Source organism: Geotrypetes seraphini, chromosome 7 (genome assembly GCF_902459505.1).
Source record: "Geotrypetes seraphini chromosome 7, aGeoSer1.1, whole genome shotgun sequence".
NCBI lineage: Eukaryota > Metazoa > Chordata > Amphibia > Gymnophiona > Dermophiidae > Geotrypetes > Geotrypetes seraphini.
Window position 1 is genome coordinate 11,958,680 of NC_047090.1, and position 15,841 is coordinate 11,974,520.

A 15,841-nucleotide genomic window follows, 5' to 3' on the forward strand; every position below is an offset into this window, starting at 1 on the left:
TGAAAAGCCAGGTTTTCAGTTGCTTGCGGAATAATTGGAGGGAGCCCAGGTTCCGCAGCGGGGTGGTAAGGTCGTTCCAAAGACCTGTGATTCTGAAGAGAAGGGATTTTCCCAATTTGCCTGCATAGCAAATACCGTGTAGAGAGGGGAAGGATAATTTATACCTTTGGGTGGGTCTGGTAGAGTCAGGACTCGAGGAGTTATAAAATAGTGGGATTAAGGGAGGAAGGATGCCTTGAATTATCTTAAAAGCCAGGTAACCCTGTTTTATCAGACCCACTACCAGCCTTGTAACATTGTTGGAACATGACCAATGAGGAGGCTATCGTCCTTCAATGCTGCTGCAAAGACAGATGTGTTGTTTACATTTACAAGTGAAATCCCTACAGGACTGGAGGCCTTTACAGATGGTAGACCAGGGGCAGCAACACTGGCTCTGTCAATTTGCTTTTAGATCCAGGTTGCCTGTTGCTACTAAAATCCACTCTTCCACATCTTTCCCTTCTTAGTGAGTCAGTGAAAGGCCAAATAAGAGAGTAGAAAAAGTCCTTCAGTCTGAAAAGAACTCTCTCCGATGGTCACTTACATATAGTTTTATTGTGCGAGGAAATTATTCCATTTGACAGATTCTCTTACTCATGTACACTGTAAAAAAAATCTCCATTAAGAATCATCAATAATTTGTACAAGAATGATGTAGATCTAAATACATTACAATGTTTATTAATAGTGCAAATAAAGCCTTGTTAGATTTTTAATTCTGCTTTGAGGGAAGTCACTGGAGCAGGTTATGTGCATGAAGGCAGCTGGAACTCATCATTCTTTGTTCCATTTAGGAAAATGCATCATTTGGTCCCTTTTATTCAAGAATGCTTCCATCAGTGTACACCTTGTACCCTGCTCTCAGAAGGGAAGACCGAAAGAGGTAGAAACAGTGCTGGTGATGTTCGGTACAGCTAGGTTTGATTTCGGTGGGACAGTGCAGCAGTGTTCATGGCCCCCGCTGGTCTGCTGGGTTCTTAACTCTCAGTCACTGGCTGTAATTCTCTGTGACCAGAGGTGCCCCATAGCATCAAAAAGCTACTTTGTTCAGTCCTCATCAGCACCTCTGCTTTGCTTTTGGCAAGTTCAGCAGTCAGCAGATGTTACTGCTGCTCTGTCCTCTTCAAGCGATGCATCAGGCTCTCCCTTTCCAGCTGCGATTCCGCAAGGGCCATTTTTATTTTGGCTAACTCCTGCTTCAGACTCTCATTTTCTTCCAGAAGCTGAAATGAGAAAGTAGTAGTGAATGATTTGGAATGGCAGAGTGGGGAGAATATACAACCTTATGTCTGATGGAAAAGAGCAGGCACAGGGGCAGTGGATCTGAATCCCAGTGGACAGTGACTGTGGTTTGCCTTGTGGCAACCGGCCCACCATTAGCCACATGTTTATTCACACCAGCAAATTGGTGAGGCAAGATCTCCCATGCTGACTCTGTCTCAGCCGAGGGAGATTTTGCTTGACTTCTTTGAAGGTGTGAATAAACATGTGGATAATGGTGAGCCGGTTCATATAGTGCAGGGGTTGGCAACTCCGACCCTCGAGGACCAGAGTTGCCCACCCCTGATACAGTCCAAAATACAGCAATAAGATAACTCTTTCTCTGGCCTCCGGTTGCCTTACCATTTTCATTACTACCCATTTAATATTGGTTCTGGCTCCCAGTGTTTCTTGGCTAGTTGTCTCATTGACAATATTCAAATCCATGCTGAAAGCCCACTTTTTAAAAACTGCTTTTAAGTCCTAGCTCCATGTTTGTCGTTCCTTATCTCTGTAATTCCCTCCCTGAGCAGTGTCGCCCAACTCCGGCCCTAGAGGGCTGTAATCCAGTCGGGTTTTCAGGATTTCCCCAGTGAATTTGCATGAGATCTTTTTGCCTGCATATTGATCTCATGCAGATCGATTTGGGAAAACCTGACCTGGTCTGTAGATTCACCCTTTTTGTCCTGTTTGTCTGTCACCACTAGAGTGTAAGCTTTCTCAAGCACGGATCGCGTTAATGTACAGCGCTGCATGTGTCTGGTAGCACTACAGAAATGATTCGTCCTTCCCCAGAGAATCCTTAGGTCCTCTACTCAAGGCCTCCCTCAAGGCAAGTTAGTTTTGGAACTACTAAATGGTGCTGATCCACTGACTCTTTGGAGCCATCTTCCCCATAATATTAGGGCCGAGTCTTCATTTAATCAGGCCAGGCCTTCCTTTCTAAGGCTTTTCCTATTAACTCGAGATTACTAATCCTTATTGGCACAGGGCTCCTCTTGAGAAACTGTAATTCTTACCCCTTGTTCTCTCCTATTGTGTGCTGTAATGTATTCACATGATATTTAAAAGGTACTTTCTGTAATTTTTCAGGGGGGTCTGTATTTCACTTGATTGGGTCTTGCTGGGAGCTGGTGGACACAAATAACATTGCAAAACATTCCTATTTCATAGCTGTAAGGATATACTTGTGAAGCACTTAGTGGTTAATACAATTGGCAGTCTATCAAATAAAACCGACATTGACTGGACGTGTCTTTTAAAACCCTGGAGCGTAGAGATTACACCGGTACAGGTGCCTGCTTCAACACTGTCTTTGGTATCTCTAGGGAGGGAGAGGTCAAGGGCTTTACCTCTTCCATATTCATGGTATTTGGGGTCTGAGCTGAGCTGCCCATTTTCCGTCCAGGGTCTGGCATTATAAATGTATTGACTTGTGTCTGCGTAGTTCTCTCAATGTAACTCTTCTGCAAGACATCAGTTGTCAACCTCTGCCCCACAGTATCTCCACTGTTCCTCAAAGGAGAACCTGAGAGAGAGACAATTTGTTATGTTCACTTTTAGCAATATGCAAAGTATCAACTAATTTCAGAGAATCTCTGGTAAACTAAAATGCCCCTTACATCTTCAAAATAGCAAATAATCTTTTCTGGGTTCTGTGCAAGAGTACCGAATGCCCTAGTGAAAGCAACCTGCCACCTTACTTGCCATTCTTTCTCTAAGCTGCTGGAGGGAACTAGCCAATGTTCCAGTGGTGTGCAGATGGGGGTGCAGGTGTTCCTCTGGCTTGGGAGGGAGCAGTGGCTGATGTTCTGGTGGGGGTTGGGGCACGGGCAGGCATTACTCTTGCTTGGGAGGGAGGGAGCACTAGCTGACATTCTGATGGGGGAATACGCTGATCATAGCAGCAAAAGTCTGCCTGTTCAGAGGGGTTGCTGCAGCGGTGGAAGGGGAAAACTCTAATATAAACCGAGATCCCCATTTTTGGTCCAAAAATCTCAGTTTATATTAGAGTATATACGGAAATTCAGGCCCCAATATTCATTACTGAAATGCTGATAGGACCTCATTAGCACGATTTATACAACACTGGATAGCACAACATGAAATGCAATGAGATTATACATTTTATTCCCCAACACAGGGGTGCCCAAAAGGTTGATCGCGATCGCCCAGTCAATCGCAAAGGCAACGCGAGTCGATGGGTTCTGCGATAGACTCACGTTGCCTTTGCGTTCTCTCTGTTCCCCAACGCCACAACAGGCCAGCAGCGAATACGGAAGTGCCGGGCAAGCCAGCCTCCTCCCCCCCGATGTCAATTCTGATGTCGGAGAGGAAGTTCCAGGCCAGCCAATCGCTGCCTGGCTGGCCCAGAACTTCCTCTCCCATGTCAGAATTGACGTCAGGGGGAAAGCTGCTGGCCTGTTGCGGTGTCAGGAAACAGGGAGAACTCTGCGGCAACAGCGATGGTGGTTTGGGGGCCTGTTCCCAGACATCAGTGGTGGCTTCGGGGCCTGTTTCCAGACGACAGCCCCGGTGGTGGCTTGGGGAGAAAAAAGGGGAGACAGAAAGACAGAGAGGCAGAACAGGGAGACAAAAAGAAAGAAAGGGGAGCATGGAGACAGAAAGAATAAAAGGGGGCATGGAGAAAGTAAGAAAGGGGGGCAGGGAGACAGAAAGAAAGAAATGGGAAGGGAATGGAGTGTGGCAGGTGACAGGGGACAGGCAGGAAGAGAGGAAGAAAAAGTTGGACTCCTGGAAGGACAGAGATGTTGGTTGGGGAATGGAATGAGGCCTGGAGGAGATGAAGCATGCAGGAGGCAAAAAGGAGGGAAGAAATATTGCATGCACAGTCAGAAGAAGAAAGTGCAACCAGAGACTCATGAAATCACCAGACAACAAAGGTAGGAAAAATAATTTTATTTTAAATTTAGTGATCTAAATGTGTCCATTTTGAGAATTTATATCTGCTGTCTATTTTTTGCACTATGGCCCCCTTTTACTAAACTGCAATAGCGGATTTTAGCGCAGCGAGCCTATGAGCGTCAAGAACAGCGTGGGGCATTCAGTGCAGCTCCCTGCGCTAAAAACTGCTATTGCGGTTTAGTAAAAAGGGAGGGGGTATATTTGTCTACTACTCTATCCTGAAGCAAAAAAAAAAAAAAAAGAATTTTTTCCTACCTTTGTTGCCTGGTTTCTGCTTTCCTCATGTTCTCATTCAATTCCTTCCATCCACTGTCTCTCTTCTCTCTGCGTCTTCCATTTGCTCTTTTTCTGTGCCTCTCCCTTTCTCCCCCCTTCCAAATTGGTCTGGCACCCATCTTCTTCCCTCCGCTCCCCCCATAGTCTGGCATCTCTGTCTTCTTCCCTGCCAGCGTCTTCTCCCCACTCTCTCTTCCCCATTTCCTTTCAGCGTCTTTCTCCCCCCCCCATCTTCCCCATGTCCTGTCAGCATCCTTCTCCCCCTGTCTTCCACATGTGCTTTCAATGTCCTTCTTCCCCTTCTGTCTTCCCCATGTTCTTTCAGCGTCCTTCTCCCCCCCTGTCTTCCCCATGTCCTTTCAGCGTCCTTCTCCCCCCCGTCTTCCCCATGTCCTTTCAGCATCCTTCTCCACCCCTGTCTTCCCCATGTGCTTTCAGCGTCCTTCTCCCCCCTCTGTCTTCCCCATGTGCTTTCAGCATCCTTCTCCCCCCTCCCGTCTTCCCCATGTGCTTTCAGCATCCTTCTCCCCCTCCCGTCTTCCCCATGTCCTTTCAGCATCCTTCTCCCCCCTCTGTCTTCCCCAGTGCTTTCAGTGTCCTTCTCCCCCTCCTCAGTTTTACCCATTTCCCTTAAGCGTCTTTTCTTCTCCACTCCACCTTTCCTCCCTTTCTCCCTCCCTGCCCCTTATCTTTGTTGCGCTTCCCCACCTGACCGACAACAGAACAGGCCCGGTCTGACAAACCTCCCTGCCCTGTAGCCGCGAATCTAAATCCCCTTCTTACAGCAGCTGGAGTATCTCATTACAAGCTTATATTCATCAATCTAAACTAAAGAAAGAACAATTACGAACTATTGTAAGGCACTTAAATACTCTGTGTAAACAGGGCCAGGCCTCTGACTCCCATAGAGAAACATTACATCGGGCTAAGATACAATTGCAAGCCCTGGATCTTGTGGACACTATGATGCATTTACAGCATATTTCAAATTTGGTAATAAGGCTAGTAGACAAATTAAACTCAAAGAACCATATTCCCCTGATCTATGATCCATTGGGGAACCCCTTATCAGATGACCTGGACATTCCAAAAGAATTATTAGCTTATACTAAATTATATACATGCCATATGTCCGAATCAGACTTAGATGTATCTTTTGATTATGCCCCTCTATATATCTAGGAAAGCTAGCGATGATTTACTGTTGGCTGAATCAGTAATAGAACCAGGTATGTGCCTTGGTGTGACATTATCCTATTATGGACTATATAAATATCTGGGAGAATGGCATAAGCCATAATTATACTCATTTACAATTGTGGAAAATCTTTACTATCTTTCCGAGTACTCTACAGACAATCTTTAAGAGAAGCTCCTCACTGTGCTGGGGACACCATATTTGGTGGGACTGCCCTAAGGTCAGCTGTTTTGGTTAACCCCATTCAGTGGATACGTGCTTACTCCACCTTAAACCATCTCATGTACCCCCCATTAACCCATAAATTAGTGACATCTATTTGTGGTTGGAAAACCTTTGTAGGGGTTTCAAGACAAAATTGGACAAGTTTCTGCTAAACTAGAACGTACGCAGGTAAGGCTGGACTCATTTCGAGCACTGGTCTTTGACCCGAGGGCCGCCGCGTGAGCGGATTGCTGGGCACGATAGACCACTGGTCTGATCCAGCAGCGGCAATTCTTAGGTTCTTAACAGCCTCAAAAGAGAAGCACACGAGCAGTGCATTAAGGTGCAAAATCCAACTTGAGCAGAACTAGGATAAAAAGTTCTTTCCCTATATTGTCCCAGTAGCCTAATATTCTTTGGATGAGTATGCAAGAACTGTACATATCTGAAAATATTTTGATTAGCTATTTATGCATTTGATAGAGTGAAAGATTCAGCCAGTGAAGCTCCGCCTTATGCCCAGGGATTCAATGCTGGGTCATGTCTAAACCACAGCCAAATAAGTGTGATATTTAGCACTTCACAGCCTATGGCACACTACATGAAGAGAAGTCCGACTTTCATGCGGTTACCTTGGCCACTTAAGTGCTCAATATTGGCACTTAAATGGCCAAATGTTGATTCCGCCCCTGGAACAGCCCCAAAATAGCTAGTTTTGAGTTAAGCACTAACCAGTTAAGTGCCACGGACAATGAGTAGTTAACCCTAAACAAGCGATTTCACCAGCCAGAAACAGTTTCTAGCTGATTAAATCGCTTTGAAAATCGGCTTCCAAGGTTTTTCTCTTAATTTGACTCTCCCAGTCAGTAAAACAAGGAGAGAGTGCAGTTTGGCTACAGCACAAAGAAGGCCAGGAAAAAGAAGGGAAGTTTTAGAAATAGGCAGTCTGGCCATAAGAAAACGTGGAAAGATGGTGGAGATTAGAAACCAATGTAAAACTACCCACCTCTGATACGGAACGAGCCATCATCGAACCGCTCCACGAGAAGTTCCTCAATGTGGAATGTAACAGGTGCAGGGTCTGGGGCGGCAGGATTTTCCCGGGGACTGTCATCCTACATAGACACAACAGAGAAGTGACTCATTTATTTTAATTATGTACATATTTGGAGACATGCTGCAGTTATAAGATTTGTTAAACAGGTGAAGATGAAAGTGATAATCTGAAGGGCTGAGACATGGATGGAGGAGAGAAGAGACAAAGACAATGATATTTTGAGGATCAAGCCAGGGTTTAGTGGGGCTGGAGGCAGAGCTCAGAGAGAGAGGAGAGAGGCCATTAGTGAAAGTAGTAAAGAGTGGGGCAGGACTCAGTGGGAAACAGGTCAATAGTGAGGCTGAAGAAAGGGATCAGTGAGTAATGGATGGATGAAAGAGTTGAAAGATAGGCAGGGCCGGAACAATACAGTAAGCATGCTATAAGTGGCTGAGGGACAACAAAAGCAGCCGCAAGCCTTATAACTTCTCTCCATTTCCTTCCCCTGGTCCCATTGATCCCATTTTGCCCTGGATATCCAAAACACACCCCCTTCCCATCCAATGCATGTATACAGCATCTTCTCCTTCCCTTCTCCTATGGTCCCTTAAAAACATGCCCTATGTCACCAGCAACATTAGCCCTGAAGGCCTACCTTCAATCACATCCCAACTCCTCTGATGAAGTAAGGGTGAAACAGAAATGAGAGAAGGCCCTCAGGGCAGCACGGAAGCAGTCTGCTCTTTTTTTTTTTAGGTATGCCGTATACCTCCAAAGTTTGCGGGGTTGTGTTCCAGGAGCACCCGTGAACTTTGAGAAAATGCAATTATTGGATATGGGATTGGAGGCAGGAGAGGGCTGCTGCGAGTGCTGACGCGGGTCAGGCAGAGCAGATTGGGGGGGGCCGGAGGATGCACACAGTGGGGTCCCGGGTCGTGGGAGAATACTGTATTTACAGCAAGTGACACTACCAGAAGACATATCACTAATCTGCCTGACAAGAGGCAGACACTGCAAATGGTGGAAGGAAAAAACCGCGAACGACTGGGGCCACGAACTCAACCACGAGTTCGCGGGGAGTACTGTACAGTCAAAATCTCCAAACCACAGTATTCTTGTTTTCTGTTTATTCATCTTTAAGAAACTATTACTGGTCCAAGCTGTCAAAGGAATATTTTTTTTTAATGTCTGAATAGTTTCTTCAAAACCAACACAGGGCATAAAAGAAAAATATCAACTACGTAATAAAACCTCTCAAAGAATGAAGATCAACATTGAACAATAGGGGGTGGGAGCAGTGAAACCTGTGGGATGCAGGATGAAGATGGAATGGCCCCTTCTTACTCGGAGGGACCAGAACATACGCAGGTAAGGCTAGACTCAAATAGGGCAGCGGCAATTCTTATGACTAATCAAGTAATTAAAAAGTATGGATTGTGTCAAAAGCTGCTGAAATGTTAATTTTTACACAAGTATTTTCTCTCATATACTGACAGACTGAAAAAGCTAGGGCTTTTCTCCCTGGAAAAGCGGAGACTTAGAGGAGACATGATAGAAACCTTCAAGATCATGAAGGGCATAGAAAAAATAGACAGGGACAGATTTTTCAAATTAAGGGGATCAATAAGTACAAGGGGGCACTCGGAGAAATTGAAAGGGGAGAGGTTTAGAACAAACGCCAGGAAGTTCTTTTTCACACAGAGGATGGTGGATACATGGAACGCGCTACCAGAGGATATGATAAACAGAAGCACGCTACAAGGGTTCAAAGAAGCTTTGGATAGGTACTTGGAAGACAAAGGGATTGAGGGGTACAGATAAGAGTAAAGATAGATTATAGGGATGGGATTAGAGGTAAGTTACAAAATTAATCAGGGATCACTGTTCAGGCACTAGGCCTGATGGGCCGCCGCGGGAGCGGACCGCTGAGCAAGATGGACCTCTGGTCTGACTCAGCGGGGGCAACTTCTTATGTTCTTTCTGATGTTAAAACAAGCAATGATTTGGGGCTCCTTTTACTAAGGTGTGCTAGCGTTTTTAGCGCGTGCTAACCTCACGCTATGCGGCTAGAACTAACGCCAGCTCAATGCTGGCATTAGCGTCTAATGCGCACGCTATTCCGAGCGTTAATGCCCTAACGGAGCGGTCTGAATCCATGTTGAGTAAAATTAAAGAAAAAAACCCCCCCTAAATTCTATAAGTTTTGCAAGCCAAAGAATGCCAACTACTGGTCTAAAACTGCTAGATTTGTTCCAATAGCTTTGAGTATAATATTAGTTTGGAAAAGAGAGAGTTAAGGGGAGAGATGATTTTTCACCTTTTATAAAGTACAAAAACCAGGGGATGTTCAATACTTTTCAAACCAATAGGAGGAAATATTTCTTTTCTCATTGAAGAGAAGTTTTATTCAAATTTGTTGAAACGCCTATTATAAATTCTAAGCGTGTTAAAAACAAGGGGGAGACTTACAAGGGCAGTGGTTAATGGGCAGTAGTGGTGGTTAATGGTACCCCCTCTCTAAAACATCGGAGGTGACCAGTGGAGTGCCGCAGGGCTCGGTCCTGGGTCCACTCCTTTTCAACATATTCATAGGGGATCTGACTCAAGGGCTTCAAGGTAAAATAACACTATTCGCCGATGACGCCAAACTATGTAATATAGTAAGTGAATGCAGTTTACAGAATTATATGGCGCAGGACCTGCTTACATTGGAAAGTTGGTCCTCAACCTGGCAGCTAGGCTTCAATGCTAAGAAATATAAGGTCATGCACCTCGGAAGCGGAAATCCATGCAGGACGTACTTCTTGAACGGAGAAACTTTAACTAGGACTTCAGCAGAACGAGATTTAGGAGTAATCATCAGTGCAGACATGAAAACTGCCAATCAAGTGGAGAAGGCTTCATCTAAGACAAGGCAGATATTGGGTTGTATCAATAGAAGTTTCGTCAGCCGAAAGCCTGAAGTCATAATGCCGTTGTACAGGGCCATGGTGAGACCTCATCTGGAGTACTGTGTGCAATTCTGGAGGCCACATTACAGTAAAGATGTGCGCAGAATTGAATCGGTTCAACGGACGGCCACCAGGATGATCTCGTGGCTCAAGGGTCTCTCGTACGAAGAGAGACTGGACAAATTGCAGCTCTACACTCTTGAGGAACGTAGGGAGAGGGGAGACATGATCGAAACATTTAAATACCTCACGGGACGTGTCGAAGTGGAAGATGATATTTTCTTTCTCAAGGGACCCTCGGCCACAAGAGGGCACCCGCTCAAACTCAGGGGCGGAAAATTTCATGGCGACACCAGAAAGTATTTCTTCACAGAGAGAGTGGTTGATCACTGGAACAAGCTTCCAGTGCAGGTGATCGAGGCAGACAGCGTGCCAGACTTTAAGAATAAATGGGATACCCATGTGGGATCCCTACGAGGGTCAAGATAAGGAAATTGGGTCATTAGGGCATAGACAGGGGGTGGGTAAGCAGAGTGGGCAGACTTGATGGGCTGTAGCCCTTTTCTACCGTCATCTTCTATGTTTCTATATCTGCTATTGCGAAGGACATGGGGGAAGCCACTGCTTGCCCTGGTTGGTAGCATAGAATGTTGCTACTTTTGGGGTTTTGCTGCATTTGCTACGGGAGAATCGCTACTGTGGCTTTGTAAAAGGGGTCCAAATAAATAGGTTATTAGAAAATCCAGTGGCTTTAACATATGATACTATTCTATTTGGCATGTCAATGAGGGCGAAGAGTCAGATTTCTTCAAAAAACAATAAGCTTTTACTTATTCTGACAGGAGTTGCCATTCAACAGATTACATTTAATTGGAAAAATTGGTGCAGATTAAATTACAGTTTTTGGTGGAATTATTTGTCATTTATATAAAATGGAAAGAACATTAGCCATGTAATGTAATTTTTCATGTAATTTATTTCTTATATACCGCTACATCCGTTAGGTTCTAAGTGGTTTACAGAAAATATACATTAAGATTAGAAATAAGAAAGGTACTTGAAAAATTCCCTTACTGTCCCGAAGGCTCACAATCTAACTAAAGTACCTGGAGGGTAATAGAGAAGTGAAAAGTAGAGTTAGAGGAAAAATAAAAATAAAATAAACATTTTAACAAGACAGCATTGATCTAAATACTTTGGAAGGTAGAAGAGAGGAGAGAAAGGAATAGAAGCAGAAGGGGGAGCCGTTGAACAGTAGAATTCTGGAGAAATTTAAATGATAGAAATAGAACAAAACAAAGACAAAAGGCAAAACAATAGATAAGATTAAAGATAAATCATAAGCTGGAAAGAAAAATAAAATAAAACTTTGTCTTCAATCCATGGTTTCAGCGTCAGTGATGAAGTGGAGCAAGTAAGTTTAGGAGGAGCGATTGACGTTTCCAGAAAGGGCTTCTTCAGGGAAGAGACTTGGCACACAGAAAGGATATTTTAGTAAATTTTGAGATGTTTGGGGACCATTAACAGATTATTGTAATGAGTAGTTAACATTTTCCCGTAATAATACAATTGAAATGATGGGATAGGGATGGGGGTGGTTTCTGATTCTTTATTAAATGTTTGGATTAATAGGAAAGATTATATTGTATAATATATGTGGAGGGATAGGAGGGAGGGAGGGAAGTTATAATTTCATTAATTTAAGTTGATTGTAATAGAATATCAAGTGATTTTTTTAAGTTCAAATGTTATTTCTTGATACACTTGTAAGATGAAAAAATGAATAAAGATTTAAAAAAAAAAAAAAAAAAGGGGGTGTTAATACTGGAGAAAATTTAATCCAAGACCTTCAACTGAGGTGTTATTTAACAAGTAAAAAGTTAAACAATTTTAAGAATTAGAAGTAAATGTTTGCCTAATCATATTAATAATAATAATAATAATACCCACAAAAGATCTGGGCGGTTCACAAAGAAGAAGAACTGGACAATCAGTGAAATATACATATTAAACCTATTAAAATTGAAGTTAAGAACAATTATGTAGTAAATTTATCAAACAAATATGTTTTTTAAATCCTTCTAAAAGCAGTATACGAAAAAATTTGAAAGATCAAAGGAGTCGACCAAGGATTCAGTTTTCCTAATTGAAAAGCAAATGTCTTATTTAGAAATCTCTTGAATCGACAGGACTTAATAGAGGGGTACATAAACAAACTCATTACGGGTATTTTTTAACGATCTATAACAGGTAAATTGGGAAGCTAAGTAACATGGAGCCAGACCGAAAAGGGCTTTAAAGCAAAGACAACTGAACTTAAAAAGAATACGTGCTTCAAAAGGCAACCAATGTAGCTGCTGATAAAAAGGATTGATTAATTTTCCCATGTATAGAATTTGATTAGAAGAAAAAGAGATCATATCTCTAAATATTATATAATATATTAATACTAGATTTATAATATGAAATATGGATAAAATAACATTTAAAAATTTTATTCATGTATTACTGAATAGAAGGGAGGGGGGAGGGGATGGGATATTATTATATTAACTAAGAATTATATAAATTTAGTTTTCTGAAATATTAGTATGAATTTATATTGTTGATGTAACATATGAAAATGAATAAAGATTTCTCATTCAATATTGATAGGGAGGGAGAGAGGGAGGGGAGATTATTATATTCAATAATAATTATATTAATTTAGATTTCTTACATAATATTATAACTTTATAAAATATTGATTTTCTAAAGAAATTTTAAATTTGATATTAATCTGTAAGTTAATCAAGTGTGATTATTCAAGTTTATAATGAATTTATTTGAAACACTTGTTGTAACATAAGAAAATGAATAAAGATTTATAAAACAAAAACAAAAAACAAAACAAAATATCTTTTTAATAGTTTGTAATTTCCAAAGAGTCCAAAAACATTTCTTTATCATGAAGTCCGTATGCTCTTCAAATGCTAATCGACGGTCTAATATAACCCCCCAAATCTTCTGCATTAGGCAGAAAAGATTCAGGAACTGAAATAACTATCTGTATTGATTCAAGTGGGGAAAAAAAAATCTTAAAGAGAGATCTAGAAGAGTTCTCAGGTTCTTTTATTTTTTTGTTCCAAAGTAGCTTTTGCCTCTTTTATAGCCAATTCATATTGTTTGAGCTCTCAATCTTTTAATTTTTGCCAGATTTGGTCTAAGAGAGATGCAGGATGGGAGAAAAAAGGAAGTTGCTGGATTCGGGAAGGGGAGGGAAGAGAAAATAAACAGGAGATGCTGCACAGGGAAAGAGGAAGGGTAGAGAAAGAAAGAGAGGAAAGCACTGATTTGTAGGTTTCAGGGAGACATTAGACCTGAGGAGAGGCCAGCAACAACAGTATGAAGTGTATGGCAGAATTAAGCTACAGATGAAAGTAAAATCATGGAAACGCTTTTAAAACAGAGAATGGTGACGTTTCTGGAATCCAGTGGATTACAGGACCGGAGGCAACATGGATTCACTAGAGGTAGGTCTTTGTCAGACAAATCTGATCAATTGCTTTGACTGGGTGACCAGAGAACTGGGTAGAGGGAGTGCGCTAGATGTGGTAGATTTAGATTTTAGCAAAGCCTTTGACAGTGTTCCACACAGACGTCTACTAAATAAACTGAGTGCCCTCGGGATGGGTCCCAAAGTGACGGGCTGGGTCAAGAACTGGTTGAGTGGAAGGCAACAGAGGGTAGTGGTCAATGAAGATGGCTCTGAGGAAAGGGAGGTTACCAGTGGTGTGCCTCAAGGTTCTGTTCTTTTTAACATTTTTATAAATGATATTGCTGCAGGGCTGTCGGGTAAGATTTGCCTCTTTGCGGATGATACCAAACTCTGCAATAGAGTAGACATCCCTGATGGCGTGAAAAACACGAGGAAGCTTTAGGAATGGTCTGAAATTTGGCAGCTAAGATTTAATGCTAACTTTGTGGCTGTTTCCAGGTCTAAGGCTTGTTAGCAGTGCTGCGAGTAAAGTTACAGTGGAGTTGTATAGTGTGTACTGATATTTTTTATTCCTTCACTCCCTTTTGATTATTGTAACTATCTCTAACAATAATGCTCTATGACCTCACAATGCAAGTGGTAGTCCTTTCAGGACCAAGGGACATATTTGTCCCATAACTTTAAAATCCTATAAATTTTGATTAGGATAGTCTACAGTTCTAAATTTGATATGTACGGATTCCATATGATACTGCCTTTATGTAAACAAACTGGTTCCGACATTCATTCATTAGCGTCGTTGCCAGATTGACGAGAAGATTCACTTGCCACACTGTCCATAAGCCAGAAGTTTGATTTAAAAAAAAAAAAAAATAATGATATTTCACAAAAAAAATCAATTTTTTGGCATCTGCAAACCCTTTTTACCATAAAAATGTCGTCAAAACCACAAAAATTGGCCTACGATCCTTATGGTCCTGAAAGGGTTAAGAGCCTCAGAGGTAGTGGATGCTGCAGATGGGCAGACTGGAGGGGCCATTTTGCCTTTATCTGTTGTCATGTTTCTATGACTTAAGACAGCAGCAATTAGTGCAGCACAGAATTCTAACAAATAGATTGGGAAGAATAAATAGAAATGTTATATAAAAGAAAAGCAGTTGCGCTAGCATACTTTTAAATGTATCCTGGTATCAGACAGGCTTAACTTCATGGGAGTCACATCAGCTATAGATTCATCATCCAGAAAGCGCTGAATATTCAGAAGAGAGGAGGTGAGAAACTCGGAGCTGAAGTGCTGCAGTTGGCCTTGAAGGAAGCCATTCTCAGCAGCAAGGGGAGAGTATATACTAGCACTGGGTCCACTCTCCAGTCTCAGCTTAATCTCAGGGGCTGACTCAGTGCACTCGCTGTGTTTTTCATCTGAGCCTGAAAGCAAAATATCACAGACAGTAAAGCAACATTGCTCTATGCGAAGAAGGAGATCATGGCATGACATCAAAGCACAAGTTTTATAACCTTCATATAAAGTGAACTGGCAGAAATATGCATCTCATTTATTGCTTTTATCTTCTTCCCTTTTCTAGTTGTATGTTCCCTTTGCAATTGCTAATAAAGATATTTAAACAAAAAAAAAGTAACATCACATAAGCTAAGTACCATTTACTGTATTTCAGTGTTTTTCAACCTTTTTACACCTATGGACCGGCAGAAATAAAATAATTATTCTGTGGACCGGCATCGGTCCGTGGACCAGCGGTTGAAGAACACGGGGCTAAGTCGTGGGCCAGACTCCGCCTATCTCTACCCAATCTCCACCCCCATAATAGTACTAATTGCACCTCGCATGTCCCATGCTTCATCTGGAAGCCTTCCCTCTGACGTTGCAACATCAGAGAGAAGGCTTCTGGTTCAGGCGCAGGATGCCCGTAGGAGCCACTGCCCGTGGCTTTGTGCACTGAATCAGTTAGGAAGAGGGAGCTGGCTCAAAGATAATGCTGCATCGATCGCACCGTGGACCGGCAGTTGAAGAACACTGTTTTGGGCCTGATGCACGTGCTGGCCCTGTGGACCGGCACTGGTCCATGGACCGGTGGTTGAAGAACACTGCTGTATTTCATTTACCAAAGCTGCAGTGAATGGAACAATTTGAACTAAAAGCAAAAAGAACTGACAGGTTTCTTTCATTACTATTATAGGTAGAAATATTATATAAAGAAATAAAAATATATAAAGAGAATAGACATATTAGGCAATTAAAGACCAGTTCACATTAGGTTGTCTGGGTAAGATTTATTCAAACCCAGTCAGCTGTGAACACTTGAGGTCTTTCAGCCTATAAGAAAACATATCATTCCACGTCATAAATTAGATTTTGGGCCGTGTGTTAAAAAAATCTCTCTATATTCATCAATTTTCAAGTGTCTCATTTATTACTGACAAAATAGAGGGAAGTGATTCCAGAAAGCTTTTCT

The 15,841-nt window shown here is 42.2% G+C and overlaps 1 protein-coding gene across 2 annotated transcripts in view; it reads right to left on the reverse strand.

Annotated features, from left to right (window-relative positions):
• Window positions 1-577: 577 nt before the first annotated feature.
• UHRF1BP1L (UHRF1 binding protein 1 like) overlaps window positions 578-15,841 on the reverse strand; it is a 92,211-nt gene continuing 76,947 nt past the window's right edge. For both annotated transcript variants that reach the window (XM_033952933.1, XM_033952932.1), the window contains exons 18-21: window positions 14,542-14,795; window positions 6,912-7,020; window positions 2,655-2,830; window positions 578-1,265 (exon numbers count right to left, since the gene is read on the reverse strand). In XM_033952933.1, the coding sequence (XP_033808824.1) occupies window positions 1,146-1,265; window positions 2,655-2,830; window positions 6,912-7,020; window positions 14,542-14,795 (659 nt within the window). In that variant the 3' untranslated portion in view covers window positions 578-1,145. The remainder of the gene's footprint in view (window positions 1,266-2,654; window positions 2,831-6,911; window positions 7,021-14,541; window positions 14,796-15,841) is intronic.